This window comes from Symphalangus syndactylus, chromosome 22 (assembly GCF_028878055.3).
Source record: "Symphalangus syndactylus isolate Jambi chromosome 22, NHGRI_mSymSyn1-v2.1_pri, whole genome shotgun sequence".
Lineage (NCBI taxonomy): Eukaryota > Metazoa > Chordata > Mammalia > Primates > Hylobatidae > Symphalangus > Symphalangus syndactylus.
In genome coordinates, this window is record NC_072444.2 from 17325412 (window position 1) to 17352965 (window position 27554).

At 48.5% G+C, this 27554-nt stretch overlaps 1 protein-coding gene across 2 annotated transcripts; it reads left to right on the forward strand.

The window, feature by feature from the left end:
- The first annotated feature begins 10254 nt into the window (after positions 1-10254).
- Positions 10255-18137, forward strand: PLA2G2D (phospholipase A2 group IID). 2 transcript variants are annotated; one of them, XM_055262120.2, is made up of 4 exons: positions 10255-10333; positions 13312-13456; positions 14488-14594; positions 15844-18137. In XM_055262120.2, exons 1-4 carry the CDS (start codon positions 10294-10296, stop codon positions 15987-15989), a joined length of 438 nt encoding a protein of 145 aa, XP_055118095.2. In that variant the 5' UTR covers positions 10255-10293; the 3' UTR covers positions 15990-18137. The 2 variants fall into 2 exon arrangements, with proteins under 2 accessions (XP_055118095.2, XP_055118096.1); XM_055262121.1 differs by lacking the exon at positions 14488-14594 and having other exon boundaries at positions 10256-10333.
- The last annotated feature ends 9417 nt before the right edge of the window (positions 18138-27554 follow it).

A 27554-nucleotide genomic window follows, 5' to 3' on the forward strand; every position in this document is an offset into this window, starting at 1 on the left:
CATACCTCTAACCACATACAAAAATTAACCAAAACTCATCACAGTTCAAGGGTGCTAAGACAATTCAATAGGGAAAAAAATGGTCTTTTCAACAAACATTGTTGAGATAACTGGATACCTATATGCAAAAGAATGAAGTTGAACCCCTTCCTTAGACCACATACAAAAGTTAACTCAAAATGGATCAGAGACCTAAACGTAAACTATAAACCTTTTTCCAGCCTGGGCAACATAGTGAGACCTCATCTCTGCCAAAAAAAAAAAAAAGAATGAGCTGGGCATGGGCATGTTTGCACATGCCTGTAGTCCCAGCTGTTCAGGAGGCTGAGGTGGGAGGATTGCTTGAACCCAGGAGGTCGAGGCTGCTGTGAGCTGTGATGGTGCCACTGCACTCCAGCCTGGGTAGCAGAGTGAAATTCTATCTCAAAACAAAACAAAACAAAACAAAACAAAAACAATAAACTTTTAGGCTCAGTGCAGTGGCTAACACCTGTAATCCCGGCACTTTGGGAGGCTGAGGCGGGTGGATCACGAGGTCAGGAGATCGAGACCATCCTGGCTAACATGGTGAAACCCCGTCTCTACTAAAAATACAAAAAATTAGCTGGGCGTAGTGGCAGGCGCCTGTAGTCCCAGCTACTTGGGAGGCAGAGGCAGGAGAATGGCGTGAACTCTGGAGGCGGAGCTTGCAGTGAGCCGAGATTGTGCCACTGCACTCCAGCCTGGGCGAAAGAGCGAGACTTCTCTCAAAAAAAAAAAAAAGAAACAATTTCTACATTTATAACAAAAATATTTAGATAATGACCATTTCACCAAATATTTCCTAATCATTAAGCTGTTAGCTCTGGAGGGGGAAGCATCAAAGGTCATTATTCCCATTTTATGGAGGTAGAAACTGAAGCAGCAAGCTGGGAAGCCATGTGTCTCAGCCCCATGAACCAGGGAAGACCCGACTATAGGCGGCTCCCTGAGGACCAGGCCAGTCCCTCTGAGCACGTCTCTGTCCTGCAGGGATCGTGTGTGCATACCTGGGGGCCAGCAGGATGGGAGCAGGCAGAAGAAAGAGAGCAACGACCTATCAGCTGCTCACCTCCTCCAGGAAGTCTACCGTGTAATCATTATTTTCTCTGGCCTCTTTTAACACCTGTATTAGTTTTCCAGTGCCGACATAACAAAGTCCCACAAACTGGATGGCTTACACAATAGAAATTTATTTTCTCACAGTTCTGGAGGCCGGACATCTGAGAGGAAGGTGTCAGTGGGGCTGGTTCCTTCTGAGGCCTCTCTCCAAGCTTGTAGATGGCCACTTTCTCCCTATCTTCACATGACCTTTTCTGTATGCTTGTCTATGTCCGGATCTCTTCTTCTCATAAGGACACCAGTCATATTGGAGTAGGGCCCACGCTAGTAACTTCATTTTAACTTAATCACCTCTTCAAAGGTCCTATCTCCAAATACAGTCATATTCCGAAGTATTGGGGGTTAGGACTTGAACATATCGATTTGGGGTGAGGGACACATGGACTGTGGTGTTGCCCATGACAATACCATATGGCTCCTGACTGTGGGCCTCGGGGGGGAAAAATTAGGCGGACAACAACATTGACTTATACATTTGAGTGAATATCTTGATAAAGCTGTTTTTTTGTTTGTTTGGGGTTGTTTTTTTTTGAGACAGAGTTTCGCTCTTGTTGCCCAGGCTGGAGTGCTGTGGTGCAATCTCAACTCACTGCAACCTTGGCCTCCCGGGTTCAAGAGATTCTCCTGCCTCAGCCTCCCCAGTAGCTGGGACTACAGGTGTGCACCACCATGCCCAGCTAATTTTTGTATTTTTAGTAGAGATGGGGTTTCACCATGTCGGCCAGGATGGTCTCGGTCTCTTGACCTTGCGATCCACCCGCCTCAGCCTCCCAAAGTGCTAGGATTACAGGCATGAGCCACCACGCCCAGCCAATAAAGCTGTTTTTAAAAACAGATTATATGACTCAGCCTGAAAAAGGAAGGAAATTCTGATATATGCTACAACACAGACGAACTTTACGAACATTGTGCTAAATGAAAGAAGCCAGGTAGAAAAGGAGAAATGCTGTGTGATTTCACTTATGTGAGGTACTTAGTCAAATTCATGGAGACAGGAAGTAGACCCTGCAGAGCCCCACCAACCTCATCTGCACGTGGAAAAAATAGTGCCCAAAATATAAAATGTGCTTCGAGGAGCAAGAAAGATAGAAGAATTCTGCGCGTGCCCAAGTGCTATTTCCTGTGGAGCGGATGGTGGACCTTTCCAGGCTAACCCTTCTGCCAGATCTCATGAGGCTGTGAGCCCCTGTGGGATCATATTAATAGGAAGAAATGGCTCTGTCCCACCCACATAAGTCAGCCCACTGGCCCTCCCAAAATAAAGCCTTGCCATGTCAGCCGAGCGTCTCCAGAAGCGTCCTGGGAGCCTCAGCTGTTCATATCCCTCTGCCCTGCTCCCCTGGCCCCAGTGCTGACACTCACAACTACTCATGGAAGCCTTGGCACCCACAGAGATTGAGCCTACCCCAGAGTGCTGACCTTAGATTCCCCCAAAGCTGCAGACTCTCAGGGTGCCGGGAAAGTCGCTTTGCCTCCCAGTCGCAGAGCCATACCATGCTCTGCATGGAAGAGGGGCATGCCCCCAGTCCCATCCCACGCCACAGTGACACCCTCTATCACCTGTGCCTTGCATAGCCCCTCTCGGTGACCAGAGGGGTGCCAGGAGGTTCTACAGGGTTCTCTCTGCAGGACTCCAGCCAAACCCACCAGACAATTATCTTGTTGTCTACAGTCAGCCCTCCATTCCAACTCCTCAGGCAGGGCAACCGACTTCTATGCAAATCAGTGTGAGCCCCTCACCTGCACCCACCGGACAGGCCACCAACTATCTGCACTGCCCAGGTCCCAGCCAGCTGGAAAAGTGTCTGGTCACACTGAGGACACTGTAAGTTCCTGGCGGGCAGGGCCTTGTCTTACTCCTTCGTCTCTGCACCCTGCACACTGTGCTGAGTCTGGCTGGGGCTGGCACAGAGTAGGTGCTCAGGAATGTCCGTGGAATGGAATCACGTGCTGGGCTCCTGTGGGACTTCCTGGAAGTGTGCTTTTTGCCTCTCATGAGCTAATACTAATAACAGCACCACCAAATACCATTATTGAGTGTTTATTCTGCATGAAGCACATTGCCAAGTGCCGTGCATGCCGCACGTCTAGGAATCCTCATAACAATCCCACTAGCTGGGTATTATCAGTTTCCCCTGCCCCGTGTAACAGATGAGAAAACAGAAGGGGAGTCAGGATCCATGTCAGGTTTGTCTGACCCCCAGGCGTCCTTCTGGATGCCCAGGCTCTGCAGCCTCCCACCAGACGTGGCCTTTATGAAGCAGCAGGGGGCTGGGCTGCGCCTAAACACAGGAAAGAAGCTTCCAGCAATGACCATCTGGAAGCTGCTGGGCATGGGGATTTCAAATGATTTTGAAAGTGCCTTCTCGTGGCCACTGGCCTGGGAATCCCCCCCATTGCACGTGACCAGCTTTGTGTCATTCTGAAACAGGACTCTCTGGGCTCGAGGTGCAGAAAGAGGGCAGTTTGCTCTGTCCCTTGCCTGAGTTTGAACTCTAGACCTTTTCCTCCTATTACTGACCACTTACCATGTGCCATTCATGCTACCTGTAATCATGACAACAAGCCTAAAGGAGATGCATCATTAGTGCCATTTTCCAGATGGGAAACTGACACTCAGAGAGATGAAGCACCCGGATCAAAGTAACACAGTTATTAATCTAGAACCCAAAGACAGAGCTTTCTGATATCAAAGCTGGGGCTTTCTTTCTACTACAAGGCCTTGGTTGCTCATAATCTGGAAGGATACTTAATAATTTGGAAGGATGTCCAAAGGACTTCCTGCTGAAGTTTGAACCTATTTTTTTTTTAAGAGACAGAGTCTCAGCTGTCACCCAGGCTGCGGTGCTGTGGTGCAATCACAGCTCACTACAGCCTCGAACTCCTGGGCTCCAGGGATCCTCTTGCTTCAGCCTCCTGAGTAGCTGGGACTACAGGTGCAAGCCACCCTGCCTGGCTAATTTTTATTTTTGATAGAGATGAGGTCTGGCTATGTTGCCCAGGCTGGTCTCAAACTCCTGATCTCAAGTGATCCTCCTGCCTCAGCCTCCCTAAGTGCTAGTATTATAGGCACTACAAAAAAAAAAAGTTAAACCATCATCCTCATCCTCATTATTATCATTCAAATGCATGGTAATGTAACATACATCCAGGAAAATGCACAAACCTTAGTGAACAGCAGGATGAATTATTGCAATGTGAACACACCCATGTAACCAACACCAAACAGACAGAACATCGGCAGCAGCCCCCGAAGGAAGACCTCTAGTAACCCCCTCTAATCAGCACGCACAGCTGTGGGGAACTGCTGTCCTGACTTGTGAAATCACACATGAGCTTGGCTATTGTGGAACGTTGTAGCAATGGAGTCTCACTCACACTCTGTGCTCTTTTGTGTCTGGCTTTATTTTTCGTTCTATGCTTGTGGGATTCATCCATGTCCTTGTGTGTCATTGTGGTTTGTTGACACGGTGTACTCATCGGTTGACTATACCGCCACAGGTCTCTCCATTCTGCTGTTGACAGGCATCTGGGGGGAGTCTAGTTGTTTAATCCGTTTCCTTTGATTCAGATGGAGAAAAGTGGGTCACTCTCCCACAAAAGCTAATCTCTCCCTCCTCCCTCTTTCCCGCCCTGGGGAAGCCCTTCTCCTTTGCTTCCCTCTGATCTTGAAAACCTATGGGAATTTGGAGCTTCATTTCAGGTACACTCTGGCAGGCTTTCATGGTGAATGGAATCCAGACAGTGGGACTCTTCTGGTCAACAAGGCTTTGCACGGGAGGTCTCCTGCCATGGGCTGAGAGGACGTGCTGTCACCTCGGGGGGAATTCTTAGGAAGTGAGAAAGAGGGTCCACTTTCTTCTGGTCTGCAGTGAGGGTGGGGGCAGCCGACTTCTAGGCTCTGCCGGCTCTTCTGGCTTCCACGGTTGTCTATGCTGGGCGGGTAAGAGAATTCATATGGCAGTGCTCCAAGACGCAGTGACTCATCCATGGAGTGGAGATTATGACGGTACCTACTTAGATTTATTATATGTGGAGTTCTTAGGGCACTACCCCCCCCACACACAGTAAGGTGGGCTCCAGCAGAGCTGTGGTCTAACCCAAACTCTGCCGTGTACATGCTGTGTGACCCTGGTCAAGTTTCTAACCTCTCTGAGCTCCAGCTTCCTCACCTGTAATATGGGAATAGCAGTGTCTTCTTCATGGTGTGGCTGTGAAAATCAAATGACATAAGAATTCAGGGCCTGATATATGGTAGAAACTCAGTCGGCAGTAGCTATTTTTAACAGAGTTTCCCCTCTCAGCATCTGATAGCCTTCCTGCTCCCTTCCACCCTCCACCTGGAGAGCTTGCCAGGTTGTGGCCTAACAGTATCATCAATGTTTTTCCGACCGTTTCCAGGGAAGTAAAAACACACAGACTTGCTGATACGTCCCAAGAAACAACCAGGCACCATAGATACTAAGACCTGCTGATGGGCAGAAGCAAGGGGGTTTCAAATTCACAGACTTTCAGAGAAAGGAAAAGGCATGGAAACCTTTATATATTCATCCTCATTGTTAATTATTCAAATGCAAATTATATAATGCCTTTTTTTTCTTGAGATAGGGTATCGCTCTGTTGCCCAGGCTGAAAGAAGTGCAGTGGCATGATCGTGGCTCACTACAGCCTCAAACTCCTGGGATCAAGCAATCCTTCCACTTTAGCCTCCTGAGTAGCTGAGACTACAAGCCCACATCACGATGTGCCGTGAATTTTACTTCTTCTTTTTTTTTTTTTTTTTTTTTTGAGATAGGGGTCTCACTCTGTCACCTAGGCTGCAGTGCAATGTCTCGATCTTGGCTCACTAAAGCCTTGACCTCCTGGGCTCAGGTGATCCACCCACCTCAGCCTCTTGAGTAGCTGGGATTACAGGCACACAGGACCATGCCTGGCTAATTTTTGTATTTTTTGTAGAAACAGGGTTTCACCATGTTGGCCAGGCTGGTCTAGAATTCCTGGTCTCAAACAATCTGACCACCTCCGCCTCCCAAAGTTCTGGGATTACAGGCATGAGCCACTGTGTCCAACCTCCCAGCTAACTTTTAAATTTTTAGTGGAGATGGGGTTTCACCATGTTGTGCAGGCTGGTCTTGAACTCCTGGGCTCAAGAGATCCACCCACCTCAGCCTCCTAAAGTGCTGGGATTACAGGTGTGAGCTACCACACCTAGTCTCCAAAAATCTTTATGTCTTCTGACCCAGAAATTTCACTTCTGGAAATCTATACTAAAGAAACCATCAAACAATAGAAAAACGCTCAGTAATGACATAAATGATAGAATTAGTAGTTGGAGGCCATTGAAAGTTATAACTATGGTTGTCCTCCTTTATCTTCAGGGGATACATTCCAAGACCCCCAGTGGCTGTCTGAAAGCACGGATACGACCCAACCCTATATAGACTGTTTTTTCATATATGAGCCATACAAATGTATGGTAAAGTTTAATTTATAAATTAGGCATGGTAAGAGATTAATAATGACGACTAATAATAAAATAGAACAATTATGACAATATACTATAATAAAAGTTACATGAATGTGGTCTCTCTCAAGAGAGAGTGACAGCCAGTGTCACGGCTGGGCGCTGTGGCTCACCCCTGTAATCCCAGCACTTTGGGAGATCAAGGTGGGCAGATCACGAGGTCAGGAATTCGAACCTGACCAACATGATGAGACCCTGTCTCTACTAAAAATACAAAAATTATCTGGGTGTGGCGGTGCATGCCTGTAGTCCCAGCTACTCGGGAGGCTGAGGCAGGAGAATCACTTGAACCCGGGAGGCAGAAGTTGCGGTGAGCCAAGACTGTACCACTGCACTCCAGCCTGGCGACAGAGTGAGACTCCATCTCAAACAAACAAACAAAAAACCTCAGTGACCTGTATAGCACAGGTCACTGAAATTTTGGAAAGAGAAACTGCCAGGAAACTGATAAAGGGGAACTACCGTAGATTCTCTATGTTTGAGGATATAAAAGAAGCCAGGGACTGTGGCTCACGCCTGTAATCCCAGCATTTTGGGAGGCCGAGGTGGGTTGATCACCTGAGGTCAGGAGTTCGAGACCAGCCTGGCCAACATAGTAAAACCCCGTCTCTACTAAAAATACAAAAATTAGCCAGGCATGGGCGCATGCCTATAGTCCCAGCTACTCAGGAGGCTGAGGCACAAGAATTGCTTGAACCTGGGAGGTGGAGGTTGCAATAAGCTGAGATCGCACCACTGCACTCCAACCTGGGCAACAGAGCGAGACTCCATCTCAAAAAATTTTTTTTTTTAATTTAAAAATAAACAAAGAAAGATGTGCATGTTAAGTAGAAGCACAGAAAATATTTAAAAGACCCAGATTAAATTTATAGAGAGGACCAAATGCACTGAGATGGGAAAAAAACAGTGGATAGTATTAACAGCAGATCAGAGAATGCAGGAGAAATGGTTAGTTACTCCACTTATTTTAAGCAGTGATGATGAGGGTGATGATGAGGAGGAGGAGGAGGATGGGAGTCACTGCAGCTGACATTTATTGGTCTCTAGCTGTAGACCAAACCCTGTTCACGTATCATCTTTTCATCCTCACAGTAACCCTATGAAGTAGGTACTGTCATCACCCCTGTCTTACACAGGAGCAAGAGGAAGACACGGAGCTAATAATCAGCTTGCTCCAAGTTAAGCATCCAGAACGTCAGGGAGGCCAGGCTGTTAACCCAGGCAGTCTGGGTTTGAATCCCATCTCCCCAGTCCTCTTAACCTCCCGTGTTGTGGTTACTGTAATGGCATTCCCTGGATCAGTGAGGCTTGGTGCTATGTGCTTTATGGACATTGTATCTAAATCTCACAGCCATCAGGGAAGGGAGGGACTGTTGACCCCATTTTGCAGATGAAGAAACCAAGGTTCCTGGAGATGAAGTAATTTGCCCAGGGTCCCACCATTGGTAAGAGAAGGAGCCAGGATTTGAACCAGATCTGTCTGATCCCAAACCTTGCCTGCTGGATGTGCCCTGGGGCTTCTGGAGGTGTCCGAGGTAACTCTGAAGATGGGGCTTTTGAGGACGCTTTGTAGCATCAATATTGTGCCTTCTCTCCCTTTAGGGAAAAGCCTTCTAGAATCAACAAAGGGCTTGTGGCTACTTTTGCTCTCATCCCTCCATATCAGATGGATGGAGGGTGGCGTGAGTTCTGACAGGTAGCCACATGGCCCACCAAGAGTCCCTGTCTAGAAGATTGTCTATAAGGTAAGGTACCACACTGGTAAGTGCACAAGACTATTGAGCCTACATGGGAGGGGGTGCATCAAAAAATGTGCCCAAGGCATCTACTTTGCTTGCTGTTTAATTACTTTGCATGTAGATTGTTGACACACATATGAGCTGGTCAGTTGGTTGACTGAGTCAAGGAACAAAGGCAATAATCAGATTTAAAAGGGAGGGAAGAGAAGAGAGAAGAGAGAGAGAGAGAGGGAAGCTCCTAGCAGTGGCTGTTGCTGGCATAATCTTTTGGATGAGCTGATTTGCTGGCAACAGAGGTCAGCCTGGGCATTCTGTCCTTAGACAGCCATCTAACAGGCATCAAAGCTGTGGGAACAAGGTTCTCGGTGGAGCCCTGGTGGCTGACCTTCTCTGTGTCGTGGCCATGAGTGTCCTCCCGTCAGCTCCTCCACCCAAGTTGGGCTGGCTCCACCCCATTTGCCTCATTAGGATTCTCACATGTAAACTGGGGCAGACCTTCTGTAGGGTAAGTTGTCAACACATATCAATTGCCTGCCTTCAAATTGTGTGTGTGCTTTGACTCAGCAAGTCCACATTAGGAGTAGATCCTATGGAAGCAATTCTGGACATGAGCTGACTGAAATTGGCCTTCTTTCACTCTACGGTCTAGATTAGTAAAAAAATATCAGAAGCCACCCATATATCCGTCAATGGAGCTTCATTAGATAAATGGTATAACAATATAATAATATATATAATAGTATAATGAAATAGGAACCTGCCTTTTTCTTTCTGAGATGGAGTCTTGCTCTGTCGCCCAGGCTGGAGTGCAGTGGCACAATCTCGGCTCACTGCAACCTCCGCCTCCTGAGTTCAAGCAAGTCTCTACCTCAGCCTCCCGAGTAGCTGGGATTACAGGCGCCTGCCAACACGCCCGGCTAATTTTTGTATTTTTAGTAGAGATGGGGTTTCACCATCTTGGCCAGGCTGGTCTTGAACTCCTGACTTTGTGATCCACCCACCTGGAGCTCCCAAAGTGCTGGGATTACCATCATGAGCCACCGTGCCCAGCCAGGAACCTGCCTTTCACAATGTTACTAGAGAGGAATATTTAATGACATAGAAATATGTGCAAGTTATATCAGCAAATGCAAAAATAGGCTACAAATAACTGCATATATAATATTTTCCTAATTTGGTTGGGGAAAAGTATGGAGAGAGAGAGAGAGACAGAAAGAGAGACAGGCAGCAACAGGACCACAGAGGGACATACACCAAAATGTCAATGGTGCTTAATAGGTTTACAGGTGATTTCAAGTTTATTGTTTAGGTTTTCCACATCTTCTACACTGAGTGTATGTTTCTTTTATCAAAAAGGGCGTGGCGGGGAAGCCAAGGCATGGTGCTCACACCTGCAATCCCAGCACTTTGGGAGGTTGAGGTGAGATGATTGTTTGAGGCCAGGAGTTCGAGAGCAGCCTGGGCAACATAGTATTGTCTTAAAAAAAAATTGCCAGGCATAGTGGCTCATGCCTGTGGTCTCAGCTACTTGGAAAGCTGAGGCAGGAGGATTGCCTGAGCCCAGGAGGTCGAGGTTACAGTGAGCTATGATCATTCCACTGCACTCCAGCGTAAGTGACAGAGTGAGACCTTATCTCAAAATATACATATATATGAACATAGATAAATAAATACATTAAATAAATAAATAGGGAAAAAACATGTTTAAAAAAAAAAAAAAACTCCCCAGTGCCAGAAAAGTGGAAGTGAAAGAAGCATGTGTTGCCTCCATGAGAGCGGGGGCTGGGAGGGAGGGCTGGGCGAGGCTGTGTGGGGTGCATCTGATATAAAGGGGCAGCCTGCATGGAAAGGGACTGCCAGCATCTGCCTCCACTGCTCTGTGCTGGGATCATGGAACTTGCACTGCTGTGTGGGCTGGTGGTGATGGCTTGTGAGTTGGGGATGGGACCCAGGCTGGGAAGGGAAGGAAGGAGGCCCATGTATCCCTGTGCTCTCTTTCCTAGATTGGGGGGCTGCTGCTCTGATCCCCAGGACCCTGGCCCCCACTCCCCAATCCTTCTGCCCCTCTGCAAAGAGCCTTCAGTGGCCACAAGTCTCCTAGCATGGTAGCTTCAGCCAGAGAGCTCTGGGTGGCCAAGCTGCGCCGCACATCTCTGGACTGCTGTGAAGGTTCAAACTAGAAGTCCAGCACCAGGGTGTGCTGCGCCCATGATGATGACGCTTTGGACACAGGTCACTTCATCCCTGCCTCTCCCACTGAATAGGAACAACCTGTACGAATGCATAGCACTCCATATTTTTAGAGCCGTTTCATGTTCATGATCTTCTTTGAACCTGGGAAGAGGGTTCCCTTGACCTTTGGTGAAGAGGGGACAGTTTCCATTTGATCTTAAGCAGGCCAAATATAAAGTGCAGTTGCTAGCAAATTGGCCTTTTTGTCCTCAATCCGTCTCAAAATTGTGATTTTGGAAAGGGCTTGCATTTCACAATGTAATTTTATGTTATCTTGGGACTCCGAAATTCTCTAGAGGAAAGTGTCTCCAGGATTACGCAAAAACCATTAGGAAATTTGCAATCGAGTTGCAAAAATTCATCTCTCAGACGTAAAGAGGGAAGACACTGTAGAGATCAAATACACAGATGAACCTGCAGTCAAACGCAGGCCCCGCCATCTCTTGGCAGTATGACTTTAGCCAAATCACCCAACCTTTCAATACCCTCATCTGTAAAATGGGCACAACACCCTTCATAGGGCTGTTAGAAGGACTCTAATGGGAAAACAGATACTAAGTGTTGCGTAAATGTAAATAATAGCTTCACACATGGCACATGCGTGAAAGATGGCAGTAGCACCTCCTCCCACCCACTGTGTCCATCCCTTGGGAGAAGGGGCTTCATCCTTGTCAGTGGCAGTCAAGGGTGGGAAACGTTACCCAGGCAAGAACTGCTGACAAGCTAAGCCAGTTCACCAACACCTCCCCAGCCACAGCTCCAGCTCCGTTTCTCAGGCTGGGTCCTCCTCACCTTAAAATTATGGCAAGTAAGACCACCCAAAAGCATTCTGAATCAAAGCTGAATGTATTTGTCACATGGCAAGAAAGAGCCGCATCATTCAGGTGTGAGTTCAGTTTATGTATTTCTGAGCCCAGATTGAAAGGGCTAGATTTAGGGCAAAAAAAAAAAAGAGGACAGGGGTACCCTAAGAAAGGGAAGATTCTGAATGCGGGGCTCTGGTTGATCTGCAAGGTTGTTTGCAGTTGGGTTCCTTATCACGGAATCCAGGAATCTCTGATGGATTGTGTATGATTCCAGAGGGCCCAGGATCCTTCACCAGTGCAGCCAAAGCTTAGCAAGGCTTCTCTTGTACATGTCTTAACAGCTAGAGCCACCGTGTCAAACAGGCGTGGCAACATGGACTCCCACACATTGAGGGGACATACTGGGCACATGATGGCCCAGTCACTATTAGTTGCAACCCAAGGCCACCCGTGTGTGGTCTAATTCTTTGTCCACTGCATGAGTTTCTCCCAACCACCCTTCCCACCCCAACGGGCCCCAATGTGGGGCTCACCCACTGTGTGCTATTGACTTCATTTGCCTGAGGCTGGGTGTGGGTTCCATAACTAGACTCACTCGAAGAGGGGCTGCCCAGCCCAGTCTCCCTGAGACTCTGGGCTCCATCGGGATGTGTGCTCCCTGCATTATCTAATCATCTCTAGGAGTTGCACACAGGCACAGCTCCGTTCCCTTCTCTGTCATCTGTTTCTCCCAACCTCTCACTTGAATTCATGGACTTAATATATTTTATTTCTCCTAACTCAACATAATGCATTCCTCTCTTCCAGTAAAATAAATTTCCCTTACTATCAATTCTAATCAGCAGTTATTATGAGTGAAATAAAATTATCCATGAAAAGCATTGATTTCTAAATCATGCTGCCTCCCAGAAGACCCACACACACTCTTTATTACAGACTCAGATTTTTCTAGGGGCTGGAGGTAAGAAGGGTGACTTGGGACCATTCCTCCTATTGTGGAGTGGGAAATCAACACCCAGAGACAGGGAATGAAACCAGACTGTTTTAAGTGATGAATTCTGGCTCCATTTACCAGCCACTAAGACTCTGAGCAAGTTACTGAGCCTCAAACTGCTCATCTGTAAAATAGGGATTAAAAATAATATTCATTGTACCAGTGTTGGTTTTAGCAAATGAATCACAAGTAAGATGATAACATTTGAGGAAATTGGCTAAGGGGTATACAGGAGCTTTCTATCTTCGCAACTTTTTTGTACATCTGGAATTATTCCAAAATAAAAAGTTTATTTATTTAATATAACAGTAATTATCTAGCCAGATGGAGTCAAGAAATCAATACAAAAGAAGACCTATAGTAACCACTCAGTAATTGTCACTTTTTTTCCTTGAGACAAAGTCTCACTCTGTTGCCCAGGCTGGAGTGCAGTGGCACGATCTTGGCTCACTGCAGCCTCCAGCTCCCACCTCAGCCTCCCAAGTAGCTGCGACGACAGGTGTCCACCACCATGCCCAGTTAATTTTTGATGTTTTGTAGATACAGGGTGTTACCGTGTTTCCCAAGCTAGTCTCAAACTCCTGGGTTCAAGCAATCTGCCCACCTTGGCCTCGCAAACCCGAGATCATGCCACTGCATTCCAGCCTGGGCAACAGAGCGAGACTTTGTCTCCCAAAGTGCTGGGATTACAGACGTGAGCCACTGTGCCTGGCCTGTCGCTATATTTTTAATAGCAGCAGTAGATGTCGTTTTATTATTATCATCATTTGAGGTCACTCATTTGGTCTGGGCAGAGCAGAGGTGCTGTCCTGTGCCCAGTGGTGCTGCCCTGAAATTCATCTCCTCTCCTCTCCTGGTTGCTGGGCTACTTGGCAGGTGTGATTCCAATCCAGGGTGGGATCCTGAACCTGAACAAGATGGTCAAGCAAGTGACTGGGAACATGCCCATCCTCTTCTACTGGCCCTACGGCTGTCACTGCGGACTAGGTGGCAGAGGCCAGCCCAAAGATGCCACGGACTGGTAACTCTTTTCTCAGGGCTGGCAATCCTATCCTGCCCCCGACTATGGTACTCTTCTTTTCTCTCCACCCACCTATTCATTTAGTTGAGTTGAATCCATTTTGTTGAGCATCTACTATGTGCTAGAAACCACTGAGTGCCAATACGGTCCCAGCCCTCCTGGAGCTTGCCTTCCAGAAGGTTCCCCAGGGTCCCTGAAGGCCAGCCATCCCCTTGCACTCCCATCCCCTACTCTAATGGCAATGCCCAAGTTCACTCCCCACTGCAATGGACATTGGTTTTTTAAAGCCCCTCCCACCACCTCTTTTTTTCCGTTATCTCATTTGATCTTCGTAACAACCCTGGGAGTCAGCTAGAGGAGGGGTGAGAGCCAGCCAGGCCTGGGGACACTGCCCTGATCTGCTACTTACAGGCTGTGTGACCTTGGGAGAGTGTCTTGACCTCCCTGAGTCTCAGTTTCTTCATCTCTGAAGAGGGGATAATATGAGTACCTCCATCCCATGGTGGTTTTAAGGAGTAAGAGAATGCATAGATAAAGCAAGTGTCTGGTGCATAGGAATTGCTCAAAAAATGTTAGTCATCGGCCGGGCGCGGTGGCTCACGCTTGTAATCCCAGCACTTTGGGAGGCCGAGGCGGGCGGATCACAAGGTCAGGAGATCGAGACCACGGTGAAACCCCGTCTCTACTAAAAATACAAAAAAATTAGCCGGGCGTGGTGGCGGGCGCCTGTAGTCCCAGCTACTCGGAGAGGCTGAGACAGGAGAATGGCGTGAGCCCGGGAGGCGGAGCTTGCAGTGAGCCGAGACTGCGCCACTGCACTCCAGCCTGGGTGACAGAGCGAGACTCCGTCTCCAAAAAAAAAAAAAAAAAAAAAAAAAAAAATGTTAGTCATCATGATCCTGAGGAAGACTGCAGCCCTGCAGGCCTTGACTCTTCCCAGGTGGGGACACGGGTTCGCCTCCGGTGGGGGGAGGAGCCAGAGACCCCAGTAGGCCGGGGACCCATGCAGCTGTGCACCCTGTCTACTCCAGGTGCTGCCAGACCCATGACTGCTGCTATGGCCACCTGAAGACCCACGGGTGCGGCATCTACAAGGACTATTACAGATACAACTTTTCCCGGGGGAACATCCACTGCTGTGAGTACCCAGACCTCAGGGCAGGAGCTGGAGACCCCAGGAAGGGAGTTCTGGCTCTCACTGCCTTCACAGCACAGCTACTTGACCTCTCTGTTTTTTTGCATGGGTCCACTAGCTGCAGTTGGGCTGTGAAGAGGCAAGAATGGGTATGGGGGTATGGAGAGGACCCATGGGAGGTTTGGCCCCTTTAGCACCTGGAATTCAGGCCCACGACCGACCAGCTTGGTGACCATATTGCTTAACCTCTCTGAACCTCAGTATCCTCATCTGTAATCTACCCCATTAAGTTATTGCAAGAACTAAAATGAGACAGACAGAATGGGCCTCACAGGATGCCTGCCATAATAAATTACACAGAGCTACCGATTGGCTGTTACTTTCATCATCACTGATGCTCGTGGCAGCCTGTCGAGGATCAGCAAAACCCTGATTGTCTCCATTGTACAGACCAGGAAACCAAAACTAGAGTGGGGAAGTGTCTGCCTCCAACTGACAGAGCCCGGGCTGGAACCCAGGGCACCTGGCCCCTGCATCCTTTCCAGCATCACAAGCATAGAAATGTAGCAGGTCCTCAGGGCTGGGAATCGAAAGGGCTCATCACAGCAGCTGCTGTTAATTGAGGGCTTCATAATAATAGTAACAATAATATCCAACATTTATTGAGCACTTACTATAGGCTAAGTGCCTTGTCTCACGATAGGCTAAGTGCCTTGTCTCATGACAGCCCCCTAGGCAGCTCTTGCCATTATCCCCGCTTCACAGACAATGAAACCGTGATTCCTCCTGCCCAGGAGTCTTTGCATAGACTGTTGCCATCCCCCACTCCCCAACCCCAGCTTCCTCCAGGAAGAGCAGACCCTTCCCATCTCAGCTCAGAAGCTCTCCCGCCCTGTTTTCTGATCTAGCCCTGCATGGTTCCTCATGTTAACTTCGCATCGTTGTTTTTTGCTCCCTGTGGTGGCTCTAATACCTGCCCCTCTCCCATGTCCCTATCGTTCAGTCCCCTCCTGCCATGACACGGTAGGTGCTCAATAATTGTTTAATGAATGGGTGAATAAATAACTGAAGGTGCACTGGCACACAGGGAGGTCATGGTACGTGGCCAAGGTCATGCAGCTAGAATCGAGGTTGCTGGGACCGGTACCTCCACGACTGAGCGGGAACTGCACTGACTTCAGAGGCTGCTAGACTCATACCTGCCTCTGTCTCGGAAAAGGACAAACACAGAGCCCCCCTCCTCTGCCCACAGCTGACAAGGGAAGCTGGTGTGAGCAGCAGCTGTGTGCCTGTGACAAGGAGGTGGCCTTCTGCCTGAAGCGCAACCTGGACACCTACCAGAAGCGACTGCGTTTCTACTGGCGGCCCCACTGCCGGGGGCAGACCCCTGGGTGCTAGAAGCCCACACCCTCTACCCTGTTCCTCAGCATGGAGCTCCGGCATCCCCACCCATCTCAGTATCTAACCTGAACCAGCCTGGCTTTTCAAACACTCTGGGAGGAGGTAGTCCCAGCCTCCCCCAGAACCCTCTACCAAGGCCTTCTGACCTTCTGAAGCTTTCCGAATCCTCCCAGTTGAGGCAGCAGCTGTGTCCTCTGAGGGTGGATGGGCATCTTGGGAGAAGCCCAAGCAAGGGAGCCCTCAGAGATGGTGTCTGGACCAAAGCATCGGGGTGGGGGAGGGGTCTGCCGCTGTCCCCCACCTGCTGGCCCCCCGGTCCTTTCTCACCCCCTCCAATATAGTCTCAGAGCTACAACCGGAGCAGCCACTACAAAGGGCAATATTGATCTTTCTGTCCACGTGGCTCTATCTCTTAAAACCTCAAGGCCCTCCACTGTCCTAAGATAAAGCCTCTCATAGGTGTTGAGGACCCCTCACAGTCTGGCCGTGTGACCCTCTCCCCAGGCAAGCTCTGAAGTCCCTGCAGGTGGAGGCCATGCCTGTCTTAAACTCAGTTGCATCCCTGGTGCCCAAAGCAACACTCAGAACCAAGAAGGAGCTCCGTAAATCCTTCTTGGGTGAAGCACTAGACAAAGCTCCAGGCACCAGAGCCTTGAGTACTTTCTCCTGCCTCCAGGCATTGGCTCAGGGTGAATTACAAGGGGCTACTGAATGGCTATTACTTTCATCACGACTGATCCCCACCTCCTCGGGGTCAAAGGGCTACTTTCTGGAAGTCTCCCTGGGCTGACTCCTCCTCCCTGACTGCAAGGGCTAACTCCGTCCTCCAAGCTCCCACAATGCTTCATGGCTCTGCTGCTTACCAAGCTCGGCCTAGAGTGGCAAATGGAATTTCTCTGATCTGCCCCAACTAGACTGGAGCCCCCGAAGGACGGAGACCATATCTGTGCCATCTCTGTTTCCCCTGTTTTCCCACATACTAGGTGCTCAATTCATGCCTGTGAATGGAGTGAGCCCATAATGGATACACAGAGGTTGCAGCAGAAGGTGTGGGTACCTCACCTAGATCTCCTCCAGGCCCAAGGCCCCTCTCCCTGAGTGAGGCCAGGTGTTGGCAGCCAACTGCTCCAATCTGCCTCCTTCTCCTAAATATTGCCCTGGTCTACTAGGAGCTGCCTGCCCCCCTGCCCCGCCTCTCCCACCAAGAGGCCACCTGTCACTCATGGCCCATGAAGGGTACAATTGCCAGCTCCCCCGCGTCTGTGCAGGATTGTCTGGGTGGAATGACACTCTCGAATTGGGATGGGGCTGAGGCCAGGCCTGTCCTGGTACCACCTCTCTGCTTGGTCTGACCCCGTGGGCTATCCAGTTTTCCTGGTTCCCTCACAGGTTTCTCCAGAAAGTACTCCCTCAGGAAAGCATTTGCACAAGAATCCTTGTCTCAGGCTCTGCTTCTAAGGAAAGAGACTGAAGAGAGACAACTTTTTCCTATGAGGACTCCCAATCTGCTATCTGTATGTGGTTAGCTGTTTCCAGCCTGAGGGCTGAGGCACCTGCAGTCGCCCGCACTGTGGGCCTGTGGCACCATCTGCGCCTCAGCTGACTGAGCAGTTCTGAGATGTGGTGACTCACGTGAGGTGGTGTCATAGGAATGAAGGACTGTGGGCACTGGGTTCAAATTCCAGTTCAATGCACCACTCCAGATGGGGATACCCATGGGGGCAGCTGTGCCTGTGTGGGGGAACAGGGTAGGGAAGTCTCCGTACCTTCTCAATTTTGCTGTGAACCTAAAACTGCCATATAAAGATAAAGTCTAGGCCGGGCATGGTGGCTCATGCCTGTAATCCCAACACTTAGGGAGGCTGAGGCAGGCGGATCACCTGAGGTCAGGAGTTCAAGACCAGCCTGCCCAACATGGCAAAACCTCATCTCTACTAAAAATACAAAAATTAGCCAGGCATCGTGGTGGGCACCTGCAATCCCAGCTACTCAGGAGGCTGAGGCAGGAGAATCGCTTGAACCCGGGAGGCGGGGATTGCAGTGAGCCAAGATCGCAACACTGCACTCCAGCCTGGGCAACAGAGTGACACTGTCTCAAAAAATAAAATAAAACAAGATAAAAAGATAAAATAAAATAAGATAAAATAAAATAAAATAGTCTAGTTTAAAAAAAAATTCCACTTATATCACTGACTAACCATGTACCTTACAGGAGGAAACATTCTCTGCATGTAAGTATAAATGAAAATAAGAAGAGACCAGCCTGGGCAACATAGACCTCATCTCTACAAAAAGCAAGAATTTTTAGTTGTTGTTGTTGTTGAGACAGGGTCTTGCTCTGTTGCCCAGGCTGGAATGCAGCAACGCAATCGTGGCTCACAGCAGCCTCGACCTCCATGGCTCAAGTGATCCTCCTGCCCCAACCTCCTGAGTAGCCGGGCACCCAAATGCCTGGGTAATTTTTGTGTTTTTTTTGTAGAGATGGGGCCTCACTATGTTGCCTAGGCTGGCCTCAAACTCCTGGGCTCAAGTGATCCCCCTGCCTTGGCCTCCCAACATGTTGGGATCATAGTCGTGAGCCACTGCACCAGACTGAAAATTTTTTAAAAAGAAGAAAATAGGAAGGTGTTCATGTTTGCATTAAATAAGATTAGTGTAGATGAAATTCTCAGCACAACAGGCACCTGGCACAGGGTGTTAACTTTAAATGTTAACGGCATTGCTTACTGTTGTTTCGCAGTGACCAGACCTAAAGTCATCCCCAAGAGAAATCAGGAGGAGAAAGTGTCCTCCTCCTTTCCCACCAAGTCTTCTCCCAGTGCCACTGGATGCATTTATTCAAGAGACATCATCAGGAGCTGACGACTCTCTCTTATTTGTCTACCAAATTTGGCCCAATAGCTCCCTATGGCTTTGCAGCAACATCTCTCTTAATATTCATGTTGGCTGACTTAGCCATTACAATCCCCATTTTATAATTGAGGACCCTCCTGGGGTCCTACACCCCGAGAAAGGCAGAGCCACAGCTTCGCCCCAGCCTCTTCTTGCTCCGCTCCCTCGCTGCGTCACGTTTGTATTGGTTAAGAAGCTTCCAGCTAAAAACTGTGACTCAGTGGGCTGAAACAATGCAGGAATTTATGATCTCACATGATGAGACGTTCAGAGAGGAGGTGGTTCCAAGTCCGGCTCTTCGGCGCTTGATATCATCAGGGCCTGGTCTCCTTCCTGCGCCTGGCAAGCCACCCTCTGTGTGTTGGCTTTGCCCTCTGGGTGACTCCCCTCACAGCTCCAAGCTGGCAACCATGATGCCAGCCCTCAGGCCAGGACGTGACAGCATCCAGCCAAGGAGACGCTGTGTCTTCCTCTCTTCCTGTGTCTTTTCGTTTATTTGTTTTTTTGTTTTTGAGACAGGGTCTCGCTCTGTCGCCCAGGCTGGAGTGCAGTGGCGCAATCTCGGCTCACTGCAAGCTCCGCCTCCCAGCCATTCTCCTGCCTCAGCCTCCCGAGTAGCTAGGACTACAGGCGCCCACCACCACGCATGGCTAATTTTTTGTATTTTTAGTAGAGATGGAGTTTCACCGTATTAGCCAGGATGGTCTCAGTCTCCTGACCTCGTGATCCTCCCACCTCGGCCTCCCAAAGTGCTGGGATTACAGGTGTGAGCCACCACACCTGGCCCCCTGTATCTTTTTAATAAACCCCCCAGCACCACCCAGCAGACTTCCCTGCAGGACGGGCTGCCCTAACCCAGAGGTTACCCAAGACAATGGGATGAGCCTTGTTGGTTTAGATTTCTTAGGATTTATTTACCACCAAGAGGGAACAGGATCAATGTCCCTGAGGGGTTGGGTAGCTGATGGAATTTGTGTTGGGTGAGCAAGCCCAGAGCCAGGGACTGCAACCTGCTGTCACTTTGGCCGGGAGCAGAGCGGTGCCTGGGGTGCTCCCATCTGTGACCACCTTATCACAGGGCAGGCTTGATATGTAGTAGGCGATCAGTAGGGATTTGTTGAACAAATAAATGAATAATGAATGAATGAACGAATGAATCTCAGACTGGTAAAGACACGGGATTTATTCAGATGAGGAGGATAGAGGCTCAGGTGGGGCCTCAGGCAGCAGGACTTGGAACATCCCACCCTGCAAGTTCTTGTCCTGAATCAGTGTCCAATGATTGAAACTGGATGAGAGGCAGCAAGGAAGGAGTAATTCCCAGGAGAGCCTCTGTTCTCCACTTGCCCCTCTCAGTGCTCCTGGGTGGCAGAGGCAGCCAATGTGCTTCCTGTTCCCTCTGGGGTTAGACTGTGCCCGGTGTGGGAAGTGGAGTGGACACTGAACACCTGTAGTGCCCATTCACCCCTCCTCTTACCTACCTTGAGGCGCTGGTGCTGTTACTGCATTTGACAGCTGTAGAAACTGAAACTCCAAGGGTGAGTCACTGGCTGATAAGTGGCAGGGTTGCGATTCGAACCCAGGTATCTCTGGCTCCAGGGCCATGTCCCACTCTATCTCCCACTCTCTTGACTGAGACAGTCCCTGACTCACCCCTGGGTGCTCCTAGGGGGGGACTAGCCACACCCACGGACTACCAGGTGGGGGTGATGTGTGTCAAGGGCAGAAACCTACCCATTGGTGGGTACAAGCCTCAGGCCACCTGGGATACAGGGTTCCACCTCCAGGGAGCCCAGCCCAGGGACAAAGTGACAGGGACGACTTCTCCGAGGCCCTGCCTGTCTTTCCAGCTGGATCCTGCTTCCAAATGCCCATGTTCATTCCCCACATCCTCGCCTTGCTTTGATGTGCAGGAGGGGCTGGGCTCCTGCCACCCCCTCCCCACCCTACCTCAGTGTCCCCTTGAGGAGGACTAGGGGGCATTCACACGTGGGGTTCCTGACTGAGGTCAGCCAGAGGGTCATCCTGACCTCAGGGCACCAGGGCAAGCTGAATAGCCCATGTCTCCCACTGGGTGGCCTGGCTTGTTCTCTAGAGCTCAGAGTCCCCTATTTTTTTTAAATTTAAAATAAAGAAGATATTTTTAAAGCAGTTTGTAAAAGCTCAAAGCAAGGTCAGAGAAGGCAGGCTGAGGATTCCTCTCTGGTCCCTTTCAGTTTTTGGTTCCTGGCCAAGCCCTGTCCACCTTGGGGCCTCTGCTGGGGGATGCCTCCCTTGGGTCTTGGCAAGATGGGCTCCTTCTTCACCCAGAGCTCAGCTGAACTGCTTCTTCTTCCAAAAAAATGTCCCTGACCTGATGGTTTTCTTAATCAGCATTCAGCAATTCACTTCTCTCACCCCAACAATCAACTGGAATACGAATGCCTTGGACACAGGAAGGACCACAACATTCCCAGCATCTAGAACAATGCTGGGGGCATAGGACATTTCTGTTGAATGAATGAATGAATGAATGAATGGGGATTGATAGGAAAGCTCCTCCTATTTCTTTCAGCTGGGCTACTTCCCAGCTGTGTGACCTTGGGCTTGTGGTTTTGTTACAAGAAAGGGGTCCGGATCTGGACCCAAGAGAGGGTTCTGGGATCTCACACAAGAAGGAATTCAGGGTGAGTCCACAGAGTAAAGTGAAAGCAAGTTCATTAAAAAAAAAAAAAGGAATAAAAGAATGGCTACTCCATAGGCAAAGCAGCCCGAGTGCTGCTGGTTGCCCATTTTTATGGTTATTTCTTAATGATATGTTAAACAAGGGGTGGCTTATTCATGCCTCCCCTTTTTGGACCGCATAGGGTAAATTCCTGATGTTGCCATGGCATCTGTAAACTGTCATGGCACTAATGGGAGTGCAGCAGTGAGGATGACCAGTGGTCACTCTCGTGGCCATTTTAGTTTTGGTGGGTTTTGGCCGGCTTCTTTACTGCAACCTGTTTTATCAGCAAGGTCTTTATGACCTGTATCTTGTGCTGACCTCGTATCTCATCCTGTGACTAAGAATGCCTTCACCTCCTGGGAATGCAGCCCGGTAGTTTTCAGCCTTATTTTCCCCAGCTTCTATTCAAGATGCAGTTGCTCTGGTTCACACAGCTCTGACAGTTTTACTTCTCTGATTCTCAATTCGTGATTAGTAAAATTAACCAATAACGCCTATCCTTGAAAGGGAATTTTTGACCAAACCCACATCTTTTTCCTACTGAGAACTTCCCACCAGTGAGAAGGCTGGGACAGGGTAGAAGGGGTGGGTGGGCAGGTAGGAAAGGCAGGGACGTTCTACCACCTCCCAAGCCATCTCTCAGGAGGATCAGAAATTAACCCTTCACCCTCTGCCAGGAACACTCCCCCTACTTTCAGGAGGCCATTGAAGTGGGGTCAAAGTGCATTCTGCTGGTGGGCTGCCTCTGCTGGAGCCCCTTCCAGGATCCAGGGCTAGGCTGGGGTGAGAGGAAGCCAAAGCTGTCCCTGTTCCCTCGTCAAGGATTCAGCCCTGAGATGATGCAGCAGCTAGCCCTGGCTCTGCAATGTGTCCCTCCCTGCCCCAAACACCAGCCCAGGAACTGCAAAGCAGAAGGAAGGGAGTAAAATTCAGCCATAGTGGCTTCTGGCTTACTGAGAGGGAATGGGAAAATGCCAATTTCTGGGTTCCCCTGTGCTAAGAACCTTATATACATTTTCTCACTTACGCTTCATTCTGCATGACCCAGCAAGGTGGGTATGATTTTTTTTAAAAACTAAGGTGGGTATGATTGGCCACACAGTACAGATGAGGACACGGGTCCTGATGAGTTAAACTTCTTGCCTGAGGTAACTCACTCATGAAGAGGTGGTGGAGGCCACTTTGGGAGGCCGAGGCGGGTGGATCACTTGAGGTCAGGAGTTCAAGACCAGCCTGACCAACATGGTGAAACCCCATCTCTACTAAAAATACAAAAACTAGCTGGGCGTGGTGGCGTGTGCCTGTAATCCCAGCTACTTGGGAGGCTGAGACAGGAGAATTGCTTGAACCAGGGAGGCAGAGGTTACAGTGAGCCAAGATCGCACTCCAGCCTGAGTAACAGAGCAAGACTTGGTATCCCCCCCACCCCCTGTCCCCAGAAAGAAGTGGTGGAAGCTGGGCAAAAGTGAGCAAAAGCCATGTTAAGCCTGGGGTCCTGGTGCGACCCTCACCACCCCAGGTAGTGTGCTCCCTAGGCTGGAACTGTAATAGGTCTGTTGCCTGGTGCACACAGCAAGTTAACATGATGAGATACCAGGTTGCAGCAGAGAAGGAGGTTTAAACTTAGGGTCACCAAACAAGGAGACAGGAGAGAACCTTAAATCCATCTCCCTGAGGAGTTTGGGGCTGGAGTTTTTAAGGGTTTCTTCTGGAGTAGGATGAAGTGTGGAGATCATTGAATGGTTGAAGAGTGCAGGTTGATGTCACGGGACAGGGAGAGGAAGAACATGCATTCTCATGCTGATCTCGTTCCTCTGTGAGAGTCTTCAAGCTGGTGGCTGGAATTTGGGGTTTGAAAAACACCCTAAGCAATCCTTAAACAAGTCAGTCTTGTGATTCTAATGTCAGAGATCGTATCTATAGGAACAATGGGAATACAAATCAATTGTAGCGTCAGGAATCCTAATCTATAGTAACATAAGATGAAAGTGGGTCAGTATCTAGTGCTTTGTGACTTTTAGCAACATGGAAGTGAGCCAATGGGCAGCCTGATTAATGCTTCATTATCACCAAATTTCTGTCCAGAATTCTTGAAGATGCCTTCAAAAGCAGCAGGTCTGAAACTTTATGGTGGACAAAAAATCACCCAGGGGAGCAAGTTTACAATGCAGGTTCTTGGGGCCCCAAACCTGGAGAGTATGATTCTGTAGGTCTAGGGTGGATCCCAGGAACCTGTATTTTGTAAACTGAAAATAAAATTCTAAGGCCCCCAACCATCAGAATGGACCCCCTCCTCTCAGCCAGGGGCATTCCAAAGTTAGCCTGAAAAACTAGTTTCAGGCCATGATGGGAAGGAGAAGCCAGACATGCCTCATTAAACCCTCCTCCCTTTTGGAATTACTCATAAGACAGACTCTATTAAGCCTGATAAGAAACATTTACAATCTATTAACTCTGATGCCTGCTGTCTGGAGGCTTCATCTGCATGATAAAACCTTAGTCTCTACAACCCCTTATCATCACCCAGACATTCCTTTTCATTGATAATAACTTTTTCAACCAATTGCTAATCAGAAAATCTTTGAATCTGCCTATGACTTGGAAGCCTCTGTTACAAGAAAGGGGTCCGGATCCAGACCCCAAAAGAGGGTTCTTGGATCTCAAGCAAGAAGGAAATCAGAGTAAGGCCATAGAGTAAAGTGAAAGCAAGTTTATTAAAAAGTAGAGGAATAAAAGAATGGCTACTCCATAGACACAGCAGTCCCGAGGGCTGCTGGGTGCCCACTTTTACGGTTATTTCCTGATGGTATGCTAGACAAGGGGTGGATTATTTATGTCTCCCCTCTTTAGAGCATATAAGGTAACTTCCTGACATGCCATAGCATTTGTAAACTGTCATGTGCTGGTGGGAGTGTAGCACCGAGGACAACCAGTGGCCACTTTTGTAGCGATCTGGCTTTTGGTGGGTTTTAGCTGGCTTCTTTACTGCAAACTGTTTTATCAGCAAGGTCTTTATGACCCGTATCTTGTGCCAATCTCCTATCCCATCCTCTGACTTTGAATCCCTTAACTGTCTAGGAATGCAGTCCAGTAGGTCTCAGCCTCATTTTACCCAGCCCTTGTTCAAGATGGAGTTGGTCGTGTTCTAATGCCTCTGACACCTGCACTTCCAGTTGTTCTGCCTTTCCAGCCTGAACCAATACACATCTTACATGTATTGACTGATGTCTTATGTCTCCCCAAAATGTATAAAACCAAGCCGTACCCCCACCACCTTGGGCACATATTCTCAGGATCTCCTGAGGGCACTGTCATGGGCCACCAGTCATTCATGTTTGGCTCAGAATAAATCCTTCAAATATTTGGCAGAGTTTGACTCTTTTGGTCGACAGTTTTTAACAAGTGCTTCCCAAGATCCTGATGCACCTGGCCAGGGATTACACGCTGAAAAGTGTGTAGGCCCCCCCCTCCTCTGTCACCCCCACTACCCCCACTTCCCCTTCTCGCAGCACCTGGAGCAGATAGAGACCTGTCTCCATTGCCAACCCAGGGATGGAGCAGCTGTTCACACCAAGGTTTGTCCATGCTGTGTAGGCACGGCTCCCTGGGCTGCCAAACTGGAGACCACATTCTAGAGCACCTGCACCCGAGCCTCCAAGGTTTCATCTGTCAAGCAGAAGATGGGGGAGGACTATGCTCAGAGCTCAGCTTGCCACAGGTCACCTTCCTGAGGTCCGGTTGAATATTTGCTTTTGGGTTTTTTGTTTTGTTTTGTTTTGTTTTACTTAATCTAAATTTATTTTATTTTATTTTATTTTATTTTATTTTATTTTTTGAGACAGAGTCTTGCTCTGTAGCCCAGCCTGGAGTGCAGTGGCACCATCTTGGCTCACTGCAACCTCTGCCTCCCAGGTTCAAGTGATTCTCCTGCCTCCCAAGTAGCTGGGATTATAGGCATCCATCACCACACTCAGATAATTTTTGTATTTTTAATAGAGACAAGGTTTTGCCACGTTGGCCAGGCTGGTCTCGAACTTCTGACCTCAGGTGATCCACCTGCCTCGGCTTCCCAAAGTGCTGGGATTACAGGTGTGAGCCACCACGCCTGGCCTAAATTTATTTATTTAAGGATTTATTTAAGAAGGAAATTTATATCCCTCTGGCATAGGGGAAACAAGTATCACTTGTAAACAGAGGGTGACCATAAAAATAAATATAATTTCCCTTCGAGAAAGGTGCCCCCCATGCCTTGCACCAAGGAGAGAAGAGTGATTCTTATCCTTGAAGATGAATTTGCCTAAACTGACCTCACTACAGTAGCTCTTATCTCGCATTAGTTCCCCATGTCTTTCCTAGTCACTTCCCCACAATTTATTGTCCCTTGAAGCCCAAACCCACTTTCCTTTGTTAAAAGGGTATAGAAGCCCTGAGCTTTTCCACTCTGGTCACTTTGGTGTTGATGGGGAGTTGCACGTCAATGTCACGGAGAAAGACTTTTCCTCTACTCTTTTTTTTCTTTTTTTTTTGTGATGGGGTCTCACTCGGTTGCCCAGGCTGGAGTGCAGTGGCACAATCACTGCTCACTGCAGCCTTGACCTTCCTGGTTCAAGCAATCCTCCTGCCTCAGCCTCTCAAGTAGCAGGAACTACAGGTGTGGGCCACCACAACTGGCCTTTATTCTCTTATTTTACTGCACTGGGGCCCTGGGAATGAATAACAAAAGACCTATTAGCAGAAGAAAAGGCATTAAATTTCTACTAATATTTAGACACATGAGAGTTCACATAAAATAAGTAAAATTCAAAGATGGGCCCTTGGGACACTGTCCACATTGAGACCTGCTCAATGGCGTCTGGCACCAGGAAAGCCCTGGGGCACACGGAGGAGCCACAGTCCCCGTCCTATGAGAGGCTCTGTACTATGGCCACGGGGAACCAGCTCAGGCTGGCAGGACTGCCCCAAATGCCAGGATCTGAGAGCCTGGTTCAAGTTCTGGCTTCGCTACTAACTTGGGGGCAACCTTAGGTGAGACGCTTTTCTCTCTATCTCTCGGTTTTCCACTCTGTAAAATGAGATGTTGTGAGGTGCAAATTGGGTCATGGATTTGAAAACACTTTGAAAAGCATAAAATGTAAAAAGGTCTGTGCAGAAGGGAAGTCTGTAAAATGACTCTTTAGAACTTCGACTAGATGTTCAATAGGACAGTATAGCTGTCTCTAGATAGAGTTTCTTAAGACAGTCACAGATGTGACCATTGCTTGCAGATCCACACAGAAGATGTAACAATAACTTGCTTGCAACCCACAAGTTTATTTGAAACCTGAGTAATCTCAGCATCCAGCAGCTGGTTCACTTTGATTTATAGGAAACCGATTATGCCACATTCTGAATTTACTGGATCAACAATTTAGAACCGATGACTCAAAGAGACATGGTAACTAAAGAATTGTCGAGTTCTCTGAATCAGGCTTGCCCCGATTTAATGAATGAGTTGTTCACTGATTCTTAGAATCGACCATTTTGGAATTGTTGCATAGGTTACTTTGCATTCGAACTTTTCTTTCTGTCAGGTTTATCTCACTATCCCCCAACTGTTTTGCTGGGCCAGGAATACGTCACTGCTAGGGCATTAACACAATGACCCCAAATTATTTTAAAAAGGTTAACCAAATTATAGGGGTTGTATTCAGTTCAAAAAGGCAAAGAGGTGCATAACACATTTAAAGAAAATGTTCTATCAAAAGATGAAAAATGTTTTTAATAAATTTTTATCATTGTATTTTATATGCGGCAAGGTCTTGCTCTGTTGCCTTGGCTAGAGAGCAGTGGTGCAATCATGTCTCACGGCAGCCTTGATCTCCTGGGCTCAAGTGATCGTTCCACCTCAGCCTCCGGAATAGCTGGGATTGCAGGTGCACACCACTGTGTCTGGCTAATTTTTAATTTTTTTTTTTTTTCTGTAG